Genomic DNA, 17,498 nt, shown 5'->3' on the forward strand with positions numbered 1-17,498 from the left:
CGCCCTCACCCTCACCCTGGATTACGATGGCACGGGAACGGGGACGGGGCGGGACGGGACGGGACGGGGATGAAACGGGACGGGACACGAAGCAAAGCTATCTCTTGCGCCGCCCCCCCCCTGGCCAAATCGTTGGTGCCTTCACGGCCCCGAGTTGCGCTGAGCTGAGCCTGAACCTGAGCCTGAGCCTGAGCCGGAGGCCCAACCGAGTGGAGTCGAGATGAAGCCTGAACTGCGGCGAGCTGGCAAAACGTTTTGCACGGTCGAGTCAACAACGAGTTGGCAAACGGAGTCGAGTCAAGCATCTTTTTTTTTTCTTTTTCGGCTTCCACCAAGTCCGCACAGCACACAGCCTGGTTTGCTGCCAGACCCGGTCGCCAACCCGATCGATCTGTCGAGCTCTAACTACCATCACCCCTTTTTTTTGTCTCAACCGACGACACCTCCTTCACCTTCATCTCACCTCTTCTTCCTCTTTTCTCTCTCTCTCTCTCTCGCATCACTCCTTCTGTGCTACTACGACCTGCTGCCAAAACCTCGGCAACATTTCGTTCCCTGTTTCTTTCTTTCCTATGTTATCAAGCTTTTCTTTTTGTCTCAGCTCTCAATGCGTCAGAAAACGGATAGCTTTGCATGTGAAGCGCGGAGCGGGCGTTGTACGGAATCTTGCTTGCTTCTTTTTTTTTTTCTAATTCCTCCACCAAAGTTCGCAGTCTGTGTTTGGATACGTAGCAAAGGAGGGATGGCAATCAGGGAAGGGTCATTTGCGTGGTTACAAAATCAACTTCGGACGGGTCACACAGGTCAACGAGAGGAATGAACTTTGCGCGGCACCTTGGGAGTTGGGTCTAGGATTTGGTTTCTGATAACATATATTGCAGCTTCCTTTTGGATAGTGACACGTCGTTTGTTTTTTTCCCTTTTTTGGCTGGTGGCTTGGTGCATCTAGTTATGGGATACTCATGGGATACCGGATGGGGAGTTTCGGAGAGCTTGAATCATTTTGCTGTCTTGGGGATCTCTGGAACTGGGCCGTCAACGCACCGACGAATACCCAGCTGCCTTTACCTAGAAACTTCAATGGAAGTGGGAGCTTCATCCCGAAAACACAAACCCCAGTTCCCACTTGAGAACGGCCTTGCCACCTTGACGAGCCAACCGTATCTTTCTTCGACGGTGGACTCTGTGCAGCATCAAGACCTCAACCAGCCAGAGAGCCATCGCAGACACACATCACAATCATTCGCACAGAACCTGAACACCTCATGTAACCTAGGCAGCGCAGCACAAGGGCCAATGAAAAAATCAACGATTTTGAGCTCTATGAATATACTCTAACAAGACCCGTCGCCCATAAAACCCTAGAAATTACAGACACATAAAGACTTCATGACCCGAGGAAGAAAGAAAAAAAAAAAAGATGAGGAATACTAAAACACCCCCTTGCAAGTCTACCACGCTCACTCAAATTCCCCCCTTTCACTCCGACTCGGGTCCGCTGCTGCTCTCGGACCCGCTGCTCTCGGGCGCGCTTCCACCGCTGACCAAGACAAAGTCTCCGTTAGCGCCGTTGCCTCCGTTCGCACCGCCGGAAGCATCCGACGCGACATCCGTCAGAACGCCGCTGTCATTTTGGTACTTGTCCCAGTTGGCCAGGATGTTGCCAATCTTGGGCGAGTTGGTGAGGCGATACACGTCCTCAAAGTACTCCTTGGTGAGGGCAAACGGCTTGGCCGTCACGTTGGGAATGTACTTGCCAATCAGCTTGGCAGGGTCGATGGTCGTCTTGTTGATCTTCTTGAGAAGGAAGCTCCGGAACGGCTTGACGCCCGACCGCAGGAAGGTCGAGTGGAACGGCACGTCGATGCCCCGGAGCGGGATGGTGGCGAAGCCGCGCTGCAGCTCCAGAGGCTTCGGCTTGGCCTCGGTCGCCTTGGCGCACGACTTGATGATCTCGACCAGCTTGGCCTTGACCGTCTCGGGCTGGAACTCGGTGCGCATCTGCTCAATGTCGATGCGCATGGCCTTGAGGTAGTTGGTGACGCCCGTCAGGGTGTCCAGGGCGCGGAGATCACCGGCGCAGACGTACTGCTGGTTGGCAATGTTGTAATTCACAATCTCCAGCAGCCAGCCCGTCGTCTCGGCCACGTTGTTGACGACGAAGCGGAGAGCCTCCTCATTGAACGTCTTGCTGATGCGGCTGGGGTTGACGGCGCACATGCTGTAGTTGGAGCGGCCCGACGCGTCGCGCTCGACAGCCACCTGCATCGTCAGGCCACGGTAGAAGACGACCGAAACGAGCGACTCGATGGGCATGACGTCGGCCAGGGCAGCCAACGCCGAGTACTCGCCGAGCGAGTGGCCGGCGAAGGTGCTGTCACGCGGCACCAGGCCCTTGGCCTTCATGTCCTCGAAGCTGGCCTTCTCCATCAGGGTCAGGGCAGGCTGCGTGAACTGCGTGGCCGAGAGCAGGCCGCTCGGCGAGCGGTACGTGTACGACGTCGTGTTCTCGTTGATCTCCTTGAAGATGCGCTCCGACTTGACGGTTCCGTCGGCCGCCACCGTCTCGAACGTCATGGCCATGTAGTTGGCACGAATGGCCTTACCCCGGGGACCGCCGAAGTGGATCGTCAGCTCCTTGGGATTGTTCTTGACGATGTTGGTGATGGCGAAGCCTGTAACGTTTGTTAGTCGGGAGCCGCCGGGAACGCAAAAGCCTGGAAGCGGCACTCACCATAAGTATCCATGAGGTACTTGTCGGCACGATCCCAGACCTCCCTGGCGACCGGGCTGCTCTCGTACAGGTCCATGCCCATGCCCTGCTCCTGCGAGCCCTGACCTGTGAAGACATAGGCGGTGACGGGCTGTTCGATCTCAGCCTCGCCCACCAGCACCTTCTCCTCGGTCTCCTTGTTGGTGGCCTCGACCTTGATGATCTTGCGACCGGCGATCATGCCGACATGCTGCAGCTTAACGCTGATGTCATCATTCGGCAGGACCATGCCCGTGAGCGAGGCGTGGAAGCTCCGGAAGCGGCCAATCTTGTTCTCCGCAGCCCACGTCTCGACCAGGCTACGCACAGCGGCGCTCGAGTACATGCCGTGCGTGATGGTGCCGGGGAGGTTAGCATAGGCAGCAAACACGCGCGACACATGGATCGGGTTGTAATCGCCAGAGACGCGCGCGTAGGTCTCGTTGGAGGCGGGGGCCCGGAGGGGCAGCGGCTTCTTGCCGCCGAGCGGAATCGGGTTCTCGAAGTTGACGGGCTGCTCGATCGAGGAACCGTGGCGCTCGAGATAGTCGATGACCGGGTTGCCATGGGACTCGCCGGCCTCGTAGTCGACCGTGGCGATTTGGATGATCTCCTTCGTAGGCAGCTCGACGAGGACCTGGCCGCGGGTTTCGACGCGGCTGAAGACGGTCTTGTTCTTGAAGCGGACCAGGCTCTGGAGACGGAAGACCAGGGTCTGGCCCAGGAGCTCGTCAGGGTTGGCCACGTCATCCAGGATGAACCACTGCTTGGAGCGCAGAACAGCGACGTCCTTGGTCGTGGCGAGGTGAACCTGCATGGGCGTCTCGTACTTGCGCTGGAACGTGTTCTCGAAGTCGGTGTAGACGCCGCGGTACAGGAACTGCGAAGTCACCTCCATGACAGGCTTGCCGTCGCGCGTGATGGTGCCGCAGACCTCGACCATCTTGCCCGAGTCCTGGTTGATGACAGCGTTGATCTGGGCCGTGGTCGACACCACGTCGCCCTTCTTGAGGGGCTCGGCACCAGGCATCATGCGGAACTGGTTCGACAGGTGGACCAGCTTGAGCAGGTCGCCATCGATGGTGCGCGGGAAGATGGGCTTTGTGATGGCCTTCCAGCCCACAACGATGGCGAAGTCCATGGGCGCGAACATGGTCTTCTCGGGACGGTCGACGAAGGCCTCGCCCGTGTTGCCCACGGCGTGGACGAACTCGTTGATGGCCTCACCCGTGATGACCGTCTTGCCGCCGTCGAACTTGCTCGTGACCGGGGCGTCAAGGTCAAGCGGGTCGTTGCCGAACCACGCGCGCCAGTAGAACTCCTTGATGCGGTCGTTGCGGCCCTCCATGACCTCGTGGATGGGCGCGTAGCCGGCCTCGGGCCGGTAGATAAAGCGCAGGGGGAGAGCCACGGGCTTGCCGAGGGCCGTCGTATCCTTGATCATGTTGACGACGATCTCGTTCTTGCCGTCGAGCTTGACTTCGATCACGTCGACGAAGCGGTTCAGGCGCGGCTGCTCCTTGACCACAATGACCGTCTTGGCCGGGTTGTTGGGCTCAAGAATCTCGACCGTGAGGCCACGCACCGGGGCGAAGATGCGCCGGATGGGGTTCGTCTGGTACTTTTGTCCCTGGACGATAACGTCCGACTGCAGCAGCGCGTAGCGCCAGTTGCGCTCGGGGCCGGCAAGCAGCGAGAGCCAGGAATCAAGCGACGGCAGCGGGGCCGACGAAGCCAGCTCCAGCTTAAAGACGACCTTGTCCTCGGCGGGCTTGATGATGAGGCCCTCGATGTCCGAGGCATTCTCGGGGTCGATAAAGGTGCCGCCGAAGTACTCGACCGTCGGAATCTTGGACTCGTCGCCGCCATACAGGTCCTGGGTGAGGCCGGCGATGTGACCGTTGTGGATGCCGTCGAGAATCTCCTTGATGGGCTCGTCCACCTTCGTGGAATGCTTGGCGGCCATGGGACCCTGGAGAATGCAAGTCCTGCCGACGTCCTTGTCGATGACGGCGCCGAGGTCCTCCGACTGCCACAGCGAGTCCTTCTTGAAGAAGAACTCAAAGTTCTCATCGAGGGTGGGCACGAAGGTGACGGGCTTCTGGCCGCGGCGCTGGCAGAGCAGCAGGAAGTGCTGCACGTCCTGGGCGCTGATGAGCTGGGTCTCGGCCTCGGGGTAGTGCGACAGGATCTCATCCACAGCCGAGTACGGCTCGTCGAGATCGGCGTAGCTCTGGAGGCGCGAAGGCTGGCCGGGAGTGGTCGTGAAGCGCTCCTCGACGCGGTGGATGAAGTCGCCCGTGAGCCGCGCAAACGAGGGGTCGATCCAGCGGGCCTCGTCCTTGACGTACAGCAGCTCGACCATGCGGCGAACCACCTCGCCGTAGGTCATGTCCTCGAGGTCGCAAGCCTCGCCCTTGCTGTTGCGGCCGAACCAGACCTTCTGGAAGTCCTCGTTGAGCTTCTTGATGATGTAGCTGCGCATCTTCTTGAGCTCGGGGACGCGCTTCTCCTTGGGGAGGCTAAAGATCTTCTGGTCCATCTCGGCCCAGAAAAGCACACCGCGCGTGGCGAGCTTGTGGATCGGCTCGCCCATCTCGGACCGGACCGTGATGACGCCACCAGCCGGGCCCTTGTAGGTCTTCTCCCACTCGCTGTCGTCAACGCCCGGGGCATCGACGATCGCCTGCTTGGCGGCCTTGCTCGTGTGGGCCTCCTTGGCCACCATCATGCGGCTGCCGAACAAGCAGCCATCGAAGGGCATGGGCGGGTAGCCGTACTTGGTGGACCAGGCACCCGTGAGGTAAGGGTACGTATCCTCGGCGCCGCCAAAGCCGCTACCGGCGACCAGGATGATGTTCTCCTGGCGGCGGATGCGGCCGTACATGGCAAGGATTGGCGCGTGGAAGTCCTCGTACGAGTGATGGCCACCGCCGCGACCGCCCGTCCACTGAAGGATGACGGGGAACGTCGGGTTGGCCTTGGCGATGTTGATGACGGCCTGGATGGCTTCGGTCGAGCCGGGCTTGAACGAGATGTGCTTCAGGCCAAGGGTTTCGATGTACTCCTGGGCCACCTCGATGGACGGCACGCCAGCGCCGATGGTCAGGCCCTGGATCGGCACGCCCTCGGCCCGGAGGCGACCGAGCAGCGGGATCTGCCAGCCCATGGCGCGAGGGTTGACGTAGATGAGGTTCACGCTGATGCCGCGGCCCGGCGGGATGGCCTTCTCGATCTTGGAGATGGCCTCCGTCATGGTCTTGGCGTTGTAGTAGCCACCGCCGGCCAGCTCGATCTGGTAGCCCGCGTTCATGGTGGCGGCGACAAAGTCCCACGGGACGGTGGTTGGAGTCATGCCCGCGACCATGAGCGGCGGGAGGCCGAGCAGCCTGCTCATCTTGGTGTCGACAAAGGTCTGCCCGCTCGACGTCTTGACGAGCCTCGGACCATACGCCTTGACCCAGTCAACCGCATACTTGACGGCGTGGTCCTCGTCGCGGTCGAACAGCTCCGACTTGTAGCCGACTTCGGTGACGGTGCCCGTCAGCGCGCCGGCCAGGATGACGCGGACGCCGGTGCCGTCCTTGTTCCTGCTCGTGAGCACGCCGAGCCCCGAGACGCCGCCCGGACCAAAGTCGAGGATGTGCGTGGCTCCCGGGAACACGGTCGCCTTCTCCCAGTGCACGGGATCGTTTGTGATCATGCGCACCAGCGCGGGCACCACGTTGCCCTTGACCTCGTCCCGAACGTCCTTCCCGCTGTTAGTGTCGAACACAGGGATGGCGAGGCGCGACACGTCGATCTTCACGTCCTTGAGGTCCTCGGCGATCAGCGCCGTGGCGTTCGCGAGGTACTTGCTGTGGAACGGAGCCGTAATGGGCAGGAAGCGGTTGGCGAAGCGGACCTTCCTCTGGGTGTGCGGCACGCGGGTCTGGTCGAGGCCGGTGGGCGCCTTGACCTTCCTGAGCTGGGCGTTGAGACCGCACAGCGACCGCGGCGGGCCGGCAACCACCAGGTTCCGCGGGCTGTTGATGAGCGAGATGGAGATGTGCTGGTCCTCGGGCAGGTACTTGTTGGTCTGGTCAATGTGCTTTTGCACCTCGGCCTGCGACAGGTCGCGGATGCTCAGCATGGGCGTCGGGGTACCCTCGCCGTTGTCGATCGAATCCTGCAGCATGGACGGGTTCATGGAGGTGATGGGGAAGGTCTGCTGGCTGCGAGCGCCGATCCAGAAGAGAATCGTCAGAGCGGATTTCGCCAGCTCCTCGAACGACTCCCACGAGTCGGCAGCCGCCGTGATGGCGGCCAGGACGACGCCCTGCGAGTGGCCCGTCGTGCCGCTGATGCGCTCGCGGAGCTGGCCGGGATGGAGGCCCAGGACCTTGCAGGTGACCTGGTAGTGGGCCAGCTGGACGAGACCGATGAGCGGGAAGCTGACGGGCGCCGAGACGAGATAATCCACGTCCGGAGTGGCGTCCGGATTCCGCAGCCACGCCATAACGTCTAGGCCCTTGGAGTAGAGCTTGTCGGCGCTGGGGTGGCTTGACAGGGTCTGAAGCAGCTCGGCCGATGAAGTGACGAGCCCCTTGACGAACGACGGGTACGTGTGGTAGAGCTCGCGGAGCTCCTCAAAGTACTCCTCGATGTTGCCCTGGCCGCCAAAGATGTTGTAGAGCTTGGCCTGCCCGTCGGCCGCATGCCGGAGCAGGGCCGACTCGTGGGGCTTCATGGGACGGTTCACGGCTGACCTCGCGGCATAGTAGCACCGCACCACCTCCTGCTTCTTGGCGTCGATGCCAGGCAGGGTGGCCACCAGGGCGTGGACGTCGTTGGCGTTGAGGAACGCCTTCTCAAACTCGTTCAGGATGACCGTGAGCAGCTCGTTGTCTGTCCCTTGGAGATCGAACTCGACCTCGGTCATCTGATGGGCGATGTAGCCCATGAACCTCGCGACGAGCTCGGGCACCGACGACGGCTCGTCATCTTGGGCCAGCTCGTCGGTCGGGGCCGGGAGGGTGGCGACAAAGGCATCCTTGTACCGAGATGCTTGGAAGTGCAGGTCGGTGCGTAATGAGAAGGACGTCTCGAGCGAGCCGTGAGAGAGGGTGAGCTGGCGGGGCGCCGAGGTCGAGCGGGGCGTGGCAGCGCCCGTCTGCAGCCCCGTGTTGGTGCCGGCCGGATGCATTATGGTAGGTAATGGATGTGGCGGGTATCTAGAGAATCGAATGCTGTGATTCTCGCGTCAATGCCTGTGTTCTCTCGTTTCTCGGGGACGCGGGGAGGAGAGGCGAGCCTCGGGCTTACCAGGCCACACGACACCTTCAGCAACGGACGGATCGTGTTTCCTCGTTGCTATGAGAAGAAAAGACAAAACAGTGCCCCTCGAATTATGTGTGATGGTCGTCAAACGTCAAAAGAAGGGGATCTCGAAACCTGCCCTGGAGTTTGAGTCCCGAAGTCAAGCGTGAACTACGAAACGTCAAGGAGGGGAAGGAGAATGTGGAGGGAGGGAGAGGACGGAGGAATCGGGCCAAGCGAGGGCAGGGCGGTGGAGGTGGCACAGTGGGTTGGTTGTGTTTGGTTCGGGACAGGAACGAACCCCTCTGCGAGCTGAGGTGGGCAAGGTGTTGGAGAAATGGGAAAACAAAACCTGGACCGGGAAGATGGCCGACGAGGGGGGGGGAAAGAGGGGTGGGAAGAGGGACGATGGACCAGGGAGACGCTCCGAAGCCGAGCTCAACACAAAAATGGAATGAGAGACGATTGCATCCAAGTTCCGAAAGCCCGAGGATGGCGACCGCCCGTCTGTGTCTCGGGACTCTGTTCTTGCCTCGCCAAATTTTTTGGCATCATCTTTGTTGGGGAAGGGGCCGGCACACGGTGGGCGCGGTGCGCTGCTTCCCAACCCCTGTCATCCCAAGAGCCGTGTCCGGCGGGTGCGGTGACGGTGGCTTCCTGCAACTTCGCTGCGTGGTTGCTGCCGCGTCCGCACTTCGCTTCATGCAGGCTTGCCCCTCGTCCAGGCTCTCTCCCCCTCGCCCAGCCCAGGCCCCGCCGTTCAACCACTGGAACCCCAAGGGTCCTCAGACCCACCTGTCAAAACCGGAACCCACCACTCTCCGCCTTCCCAGATCCACTCGGCTCCCCCACCACAATGTACTGGTACTTGTTGTGAGAGACAACGCCAGGGATGCGAGCTGGACGGTGGCTGAACGGTTTCTGGATAGGTGGGAACTGGCTTCGGCCTCAAGAAAACATCGGCCGACATGCGGACGGGACCAGCGTTCATGAGCTTCAGGAACCTGCGCCTGCGGAGTCATGTCCGAGGGCATTTCAATGGGCCAGTGACTCAAGAAACCGCTTCTTTTTTGCCAAAGGCATGCCTCGCCGCTGCCCAATACCACTGCATTCCACGCAACCTGCAGCCGATGTGGATTGGACTGTGCCCTCGCAACCCATCCGAACCACTCACCGCACACGTGTTGGTCCATCTGCCGGCAAACGCGGTTTATTTTTTTCCCGTGTGTGGGCCAGTTCCAGTTCGTCTCTTCTCAGAGCATCAGAAGCAGAGGGCGGGTGCGTTAAAAGGAGACAGACCGTGGTGGTATCGAACCCCCCCGCGCGGCTCTGGGTCTGTGTGTCGTGTGTTGTTGTTTTTGTTTCTTTTTGGGAACAACAGTTGGCCCAGAAGCGAAGCTCGCTGCCGATAGAACCCGAAATCCCCACCCACGCCATTGGAACCTGAGGCATTGCGTACTGTACATGCGGATCTCGGGTTGGGCGTCTCAAGCCTACCTACCTACTATAGGTAGTCTTCACTCCATTCTGCCGCCCCGATGGGGGTTCGCGCTTCCACCAAGTTGGAAAGCTGAGCAAACCGGCTGGGGAGTTGAGCAACGCCGGGTGGAACTGGATGTCGACGACGCATCCACAATCCCCTCGGGGAATGCTTCTTGTATCGGAACCTGGGATCGTCGCTCTGAAAGTCGTGGGGCACCCAGAAGGCGGGGCGCTAGTTCCTTTGGGGTTAGACCAAGGTTTGGTTGAGAATCAACATGCGGGTCGCGGCAGGCGCGACAGGGGTGCATCTGCCAAATGATTCAACAGTTGCGCCTCTGACCTGAAGGACGCGGCAACTTTCCACTTTTTGCCCTTGACTGAACAGGTTGCCCCTTGCCCGCATCAACGGAATCTTGGGAACCGTGCAAGTCACTGGAACTCGGTGGCCCGGCCATTCCTCGTCCCCCAAGCCCACCTGCCCTCGCATTCGACAAGGGGAAAAAAGGATAACGTCCACCGCAGCCCCTCCTTCCCTGCGTGTGGTTGAGAGGTCTCTCTTGGATCCCTTCACTGTCTCCTCCCCTCTTTCGCTCCCTCGCTTCCTTCGTTGCGAGTCTTCCCACACCCTCCCCTCCCGACAACCCCCATCCATCGTCGGCCTCCAGCCTCCCCGTCGTCTGGGCCCGTTTGTAGAGCTCCTATTCTTCCCTTCGTCACGAGAGATACCCCAATACCTACCTCCCTACGCTGAGAGATCAAGCCGAGCCGTCTTGATTCCTCACCTCACTTAATTCCTGGGGCAACCCGCTTTCCACGCCACCAGCCGAAACCATGCGCCCCGAAGTTGAGCAGGAGCTTGCTCACACGCTCCTCGTGGAGCTGCTGGCATACCAATTCGCCTCACCCGTGAGGTGGATCGAGACCCAAGATGTGTTTCTCGCCGAACAGCTCGCCGAGCGCATCGTCGAGGTCGGCCCCGCCGACACGCTCGGTGGCATGGCCCGCCGCACCCTTGCGTCCAAGTATGAGGAGTTCGATGCTGCCAAGTCGATGCAGCGCCAGATTCTCTGCTACAACAAGGATGCCAAGGAGATCTACTACAACTTCGACCCGGTAGAGGAGGAGCCCGAGCCCGCCCCGGCTCAGGCCAGCTCAAGTGCCCCGGCAGCGGCCCCGGCCGCCGCTGCTGCTCCTGCCGCCGCTGCCGCCGCCGCCGCGCCGCCACCGCCGAGCGCTGGCCCGGCGGCTCAGGTTCCCGATGCGCCAGTTCCCGCCGTGGATATCGTGCGTGCTCTGGTTGCCCAGAAGCTCAAGAAGCCGATTCAGGACGTTCCCCTCAGCAAGGCGATCAAGGACTTGGTTGGCGGTAGGTTTTTTTTTCTCACCGAGTTTGGTCTCTTAGGTGAACCATGGTGCTGATGTTGCTTCGTTTTACAGGCAAGTCTACGCTGCAGAATGAGATCCTGGGTGACCTAGGCAAGGAGTTCGGCACGACACCCGAAAAGCCCGAAGATACGCCCCTCGACGAGCTTGGCGCCGCGATGCAGGCCACTTTCGATGGGAATCTCGGAAAGACAACCCAGGGCCTCGTAGCCCGTCTTATCTCGTCTAAAATGCCCGGCGGCTTCAACATCACGACGGCACGCAAGTACCTCGAGACAAGGTGGGGCCTGCAGTCGGGCCGCCAGGATGGTGTGCTCCTGCTTGCCATAACGATGGAGCCCCCGGCACGTCTAGGTTCAGATGCCGACGCCAAGGCCTTCCTCGACGACGTGGCTCAGAAATATGCCGCTCACGCCGGCGTCAGCCTGTCCACGGCCGCCGCGGCTGGACCGGCCGGCGGCGCTGGTGGCGGTATGATGATGGACCCCGCCGCCATCGAGGCGCTGACGAGCGACCAGAAGGCCTTGTTCAAGCAGCAGCTCGAGCTCATCGCCCGCTATCTCAAGCTGGACATCCGGGCCGGCGACAAGGCGTTCCAGGCGTCTCAGGAGTCGGCCAAGGTGCTGCAGTCGCAGCTCGACCTGTGGTTGGCCGAGCACGGCGACTTCTATGCCGCCGGCATCGAGCCCATCTTCAGCGCCCTCAAGGCCCGCGTCTACGACTCGTCGTGGAACTGGGCTCGCCAGGACGCCCTGAGCATGTACTATGATATCATCTTCGGCAGGCTCACGGCCGTGGACCGCGAGATCGTCAGCCAGTGCATCCGCGTTATGAACCGCGCCAACCCCACCCTCCTGGAGTTCATGCAGTACCACATCGACAACTGCCCGACCGAGCGCGGCGAGACGTACCAGTTGGCCAAGGAGCTCGGTGCTCAGCTCATCGAGAACTGCCGCCAGGTGCTCGCTGAGGCCCCCGTCTACAAGGACGTCTCGGTCCCCACGGGCCCCAAGACGTTGGTGGATGCCCGTGGCAACATGACGTACGAGGAGGTCCCGCGGCCGAGCTGCCGCAAGCTCGAGACCTACGTGCAGCAGATGGCTGAGGGCGGCAAGATCTCGGAGTACGGCAACCGCACCAAGGTCCAGAACGACCTCGCCCGCATCTACAAGCTCATCAAGCAGCAGTACAAGTTCTCCAAGGGCTCCCAGACCGAGATCAAGGCCCTGTACCATGATATCATCCGCTCGCTCGGCATGAACGAGAGCCAAATCATGGCCAAGGACAGCGGCAGGACGAACTCTCTGCACAAGAAGGGCAAGCCCAAGGCGACGACCGAGACTATCCCGTTCCTCCACCTCCGCAAGAAGACCCAGCAGGGCTGGGACTTCGACAGGAAGCTGACCGACGTCTACCTGAACTGCCTCGAGCACGCAGCCAGGAATGGTCTTACCTTCAGCGACAAGTACGTGCTCATGACGGGCGCCGGTGCCGGCTCCATCGGCGCCGAGGTCCTGCAGGGCCTCATCAGCGGCGGTGCCAAGGTGATCGTTACGACGAGCCGCTACTCGCGCGAGGTCACCGAGTACTACCAGTCCATGTACGCCCGGTACGGTGCCCGCGGTTCCCAGCTCGTCGTGGTGCCTTTCAACCAGGGCAGCGTCCAGGACGTCAACGCGCTCGTCAACTACATCTACGACACTAAGAACGGTCTCGGCTGGGATCTTGACTACATCGTCCCCTTCGCTGCCATTTCGGAGCAGGGCCGCCAGATCGACGGCATCGACTCCAAGTCGGAGCTCGCTCACCGCATCATGCTCACCAACCTCATCCGCCTCCTCGGCGCCGTCAAGACCCAGAAGGCCACTCGCGGCTACGAGACGCGCCCCGCCCAGGTCATCCTTCCGCTGTCGCCGAACCACGGCACGTTTGGCAGCGACGGCCTCTACTCCGAGTCCAAGCTTGGCCTTGAGACGCTCTTCAACCGCTGGGTCTCGGAGGACTGGGCCAACTACCTCACCATCTGTGGTGCCATCATCGGCTGGACCCGCGGTACCGGTCTCATGTCGGGCAACAACATCGTCGCCGAGGCCGTCGAGCGGTTCGGCGTCCGCACCTTCTCGCAGCAGGAGATGGCCTTCAACCTCCTGGGTCTCATGGCGCCCACCATTGTCGACCTCTGCCAGACGGAACCGGTCTTTGCGGACCTGAACGGCGGTCTGCAGTTCATTCCTAACCTGAATGAGACCATGACCAAGGAGCGCAAGGCCCTGACCGAGACGAGCGAGATCCGCCGCGCCGTCACCAAGGAGACGGCCGCCGAGAACAAGGTGGTGCGTGGCGAGGCCTCTGAGGCTCTGTACAAAAAGAAGGTGGTTGAGCCGCGCGCCAACATCAAGTTCGACTTCCCGTCGCTGCCCGACTGGAAGACGGAGATTGCCCCGCTCAACGACACCCTCAAGGGCATGGTGGACCTCGAGAAGGTGGTGGTGGTGACGGGCTTCGCCGAGGTTGGCCCTTGGGGCAACTCGAGGACCCGCTGGGAGATGGAGGCTTATGGCGAGTTCTCGCTCGAGGGCTGCATCGAGATGGCCTGGATCATGGGCCTCATCAAGAACCACAACGGTCCCATCAAGGGCAAGCCCTACTCGGGCTGGGTCGATGCCAAGACGGGCGAGCCTGTCGACGACAAGGACGTCAAGCCCAAGTACGAAAAGTACATCCTGGAGCACTCGGGTATCCGTCTCATCGAGCCCGAGCTGTTCGACGGCTACGACCCCAACAAGAAGCAGCTGCTGCACGAGGTGGTCATCGAGGAGGACCTGGATCCTTTCCAGGCCTCCAAGGAGACGGCCGAGGAGTTCAAGCGCGAGCACGGCGACAAGGTCGAGATCTTCGAGATCCCCGAGTCGGGCGAATACACGGTCCGCCTCAAGAAGGGCGCGTCGCTTTGGATCCCCAAGGCCCTGCGCTTCGACCGTCTGGTCGCCGGTCAGATCCCCACCGGCTGGGACGCCAAGCGCTACGGCATCCCCGACGACATTATCTCCCAGGTCGACCCCGTCGCCTTGTTCGTGCTCGTCTCGACGGCCGAGGCGCTGCTGTCGGCCGGCATCACGGACCCGTACGAGTTCTACAAGTACGTGCACGTGTCGGAGGTGGGCAACTGCGTCGGCTCTGGCATGGGTGGTGCCGCCGCCCTTCGCGGCATGCACCGCGACCGTTTCCTGGACAAGCCGCTGCAGAACGACATCCTGCAGGAGTCCTTCATCAACACCATGGCCGCCTGGGTCAACATGCTCCTCATCTCGTCGTCTGGTCCCATCAAGACCCCCGTCGGCGCCTGCGCCACGGCCGTCGAGTCGATCGACATCGGCTACGAGACCATCATGGAGGGCAAGGCCCGCGTCTGCTTCGTCGGTGGCTTCGATGACTTTGGCGAGGAGGGCTCGTACGAGTTCGCCAACATGAAGGCCACCAGCAATGCCGTCGACGAGTTCGAGCACGGCCGCACCCCCAGGGAGATGTCGCGCCCCACGACCACCACCCGTAACGGCTTCATGGAGTCTCAGGGCTCCGGTGTGCAGGTCATTATGACCGCCAAGCTGGCTCTCGACATGGGCGTGCCCATCTACGGCATTCTCGCCCTCACCACGACCGCCTCGGACAAGATCGGTCGCTCGGTGCCCGCCCCCGGCCAGGGTGTGCTGACGACGGCCCGCGAGCACGCCGGCAAGCTCCCGTCGCCGCTGCTCGACATCAAGTACCGTCGCCGCCAGATCGAGCGCCGCCACCGGCAGATCGAGCAGGACAAGGAGGCGGACCTCGAGTTCCTGGCCAGCGAGGCCGATGCGCTGCTGTCCGAGGGCCGCCCCAAGAGCGAGGTGGAGGAGTACGTGGCGGAGCGCACCCGCTTCATCGCCAAGGAGGCCGAGAGGCAAAAGAAGGAGGTGCTGCGCAGCTACGGCAACAACTTCTGGAAGAACGACCCGAGCATCGCTCCCCTGCGCGGCGCCCTGGCCACGTGGGGCCTCACGATCGACGACCTCGGCGTCGCGTCGTTCCACGGCACTTCCACCAAGGCCAACGACAAGAACGAATCGTCGGTCATCTGCCAGCAGCTCGCGCACTTGGGCCGCACCAAGGGCAACCCGGTGCTCGGCATCTTCCAGAAGTACCTCACGGGTCACCCCAAGGGCGCTGCAGGTGCCTGGATGATGAACGGCTGCCTGCAGGTGCTCAACACGGGTCTCGTGCCGGGCAACCGCAACGCCGACAACGTGGACCAGGTCATGGAGCAGTTTGACTTCATTCTGTATCCCAGCCGCAGCATCCAGACGGACGGCGTCAAGGCCTTCTCGGTCACGTCGTTCGGTTTCGGCCAGAAGGGCGCGCAGGCCATCGGCGTTCACCCGCGGTACCTGTACGCCACGCTCGACGAGAAGACGTTCAACGAGTACCGGGCCAAGGTGCAGGCGCGCCAGAAGAAGGCGTACCGCTTTTTCCACAACGGCCTCATCAACAACTCGCTCTTTGTGGCCAAGGACAAGGCGCCCTACACCGACGAGCAGCTCAGCTCCGTGCTGCTCAACCCCGACGCACGCGTCAAGGAGGAGGAGCCGGGCAAGCTCACCTTCCCCAAGAACTTCATGCAGCTGTCGGAGAACCTCCGCGTCCAGTCGGCCGGCGTCGATGCGGCGTCGACGTCGCTCGAGACGGTGCTTGCGCAGCAGGCGCGTCAGCTCGAGAACGTGCACACGCGCGTCGGCCTCGACGTCGAGGAGGTGTCGGCCGTCAACTCGGACAACGAGACGTTTGTAGAGCGCAACTTCACGGCGGCCGAGATCAAGTACTGCCGGTCCAAGGCTTCGGGCCGGCCCGAGCAGGCGTCGTTTGCGGGTCGGTGGAGCGCCAAGGAGGCCGTGTTCAAGGCGCTTGGCGTGGCCAGCCGCGGCGGTGGTGCGGCCATGAAGGACATTGAGATTGTCAATGACGAGAACGGCGCGCCGACGGTCAAGGTATGTTTGAGCCCTGGCACCTCTGTACGATTTCAAGAGCGAAGAACCGTTGGCTAACTCGATCGAAACAGCTGCACGGCGCCGCTCTCAAGGCTGCGGAGGAGGCGGGCGTTAAGAAGGTCGGCGTCAGCATTTCGTACGCCGGCAGCCAGGTTGCGGCCGTGGCGACGGCGCACCTGTGAGCAAGGGGATGTGGTCGCCGGGGGGCTTGATGGGCATCGTCTTTTCGTGTTGTGTGCCGTGTCGTTTTATGATCATGTTCTTGTAATGCGATGCTATGTGGCGATTGCCTCTACTTAGACGATGATGCCTTGCATCAGGAGGGAATTCACGTGATATTGGGCCTGGTCATGGGAAATGAGAATAGATCTTTTTGTCAACGTCATGGTTTTGATTTCGTCTAGTGTTTGTGTCCGATGATTGTGTGACATCACATCCAAGGGAGGGTTTGCGCAAAGGCTTTGGTGGCGCCCGAGAGAGGGCTTGCCATTTCAGGGGTGATTGGGTGGGGGGTATCTGGTTGGCAAACCGCCATGACGGCGAGAGGGAGATAGGAGGAGTGATAAGATGGATGGCTCATCGCCGGGCTCCGCCGCTGGCCGACGCCGTGGCCGTCGAGCTCCGAGCCGAAACCAGGTCCACAAATCGATCGGCCCCACCCGCCAAGGGAGGACATCGCCAGCGGGGTTCCACTCTCGCGGGGAGGGGAGGCAACTCGGCCATCCGGATTGGGTCTGATAAAGGGGGGGACGGCTGGAGAAGAGGCTCCACGCGAGGTACCGGTATCTCTCGGCCGGCTCCATACCCTTGGCAGGCTGGCTCTTTGGGTAGGGAGTTTGTGCGGCTGGTCCCAGATCCGTGGTTTTGCATTCCCACCTCACCCACCGTATATGTCTGGGTGGCTGCAGATGCATTGTTGGAGGCTTGCTTGCTGATAGCGGTTTTTGACAATTCTTGCATGCCGTTTGTTTGTCTGTCTGTCAGCCTTGTCACCTCTTTCGGTTGATTCTCGAGAACTCCTAGGTACCTGCCACGCACCACACACAGTAAGTGCTTGCTCTCCCTCCCGCTCTATGTTTTTAAGAACAGTTACATACGGGGGAGGCGACGCAAGTCGTCAAAGGCCAGCTTGGTTTTTTTAATTTTGTTTTCAATCATCTGTGTTTTCTGGCTGGGGTTTTGTGTTACGCTGGTTCTGTTCTCGCCTTTTATTACTGCTGGCTGACCCCCTTTACGTTGTGCCAAGGGGCTAAGACGGTTGAAACTTGGGAGAGTTTGTTGTTGACTTCGAATCTACCCTCAACAACCTCTCCAAACGGCTTTGAACTCGGTCTCGTTTTGTCTTCTTTTTCTTTTCTTTTTTTTTTCAAGCTTGGGTTCCTTGCTTGTGCTTGCCTCTGGGCTTCATCTCGTCTGATTTGTGTGATTCGTCCGAGCTCTCGAGCGGAAGATCCCGTCAACATCAGTTCGGTAAGACCGCAATCTTGGTTGCTCAAGCCCCTGCTTGTGGCAGGTGAGTAATGAGCTGCACTTGGTTGGGGCGTCATCGTGGCTATAATGAGTCC

The 17,498-nt window shown here is 61.0% G+C and overlaps 2 protein-coding genes across 2 annotated transcripts; one reads left to right on the plus strand and one right to left on the minus strand.

Annotated features, from left to right (window-relative positions):
- Positions 1-1,479: 1,479 nt before the first annotated feature.
- Positions 1,480-7,937, minus strand: VTJ83DRAFT_4298 (uncharacterized protein; the record flags this gene model as incomplete). The annotated part of the gene is made up of 2 exons (XM_071010771.1): positions 1,480-2,675; positions 2,735-7,937. 2 exons carry the CDS (start codon positions 7,935-7,937, stop codon positions 1,480-1,482), a joined length of 6,399 nt encoding a protein of 2,132 aa, XP_070865748.1.
- Positions 7,938-10,363: 2,426 nt separating this feature from the next.
- On the plus strand, positions 10,364-16,115 carry VTJ83DRAFT_4299 (uncharacterized protein; the record flags this gene model as incomplete). The annotated part of the gene is made up of 3 exons (XM_071010772.1): positions 10,364-10,898; positions 10,970-15,933; positions 16,005-16,115. 3 exons carry the CDS (start codon positions 10,364-10,366, stop codon positions 16,113-16,115), a joined length of 5,610 nt encoding a protein of 1,869 aa, XP_070865749.1.
- Positions 16,116-17,498: the final 1,383 nt, after the last annotated feature.

This window comes from Remersonia thermophila, chromosome 4 (assembly GCF_042764415.1).
Source record: "Remersonia thermophila strain ATCC 22073 chromosome 4, whole genome shotgun sequence".
Classification (NCBI taxonomy): domain Eukaryota; kingdom Fungi; phylum Ascomycota; class Sordariomycetes; order Sordariales; family Chaetomiaceae; genus Remersonia; species Remersonia thermophila.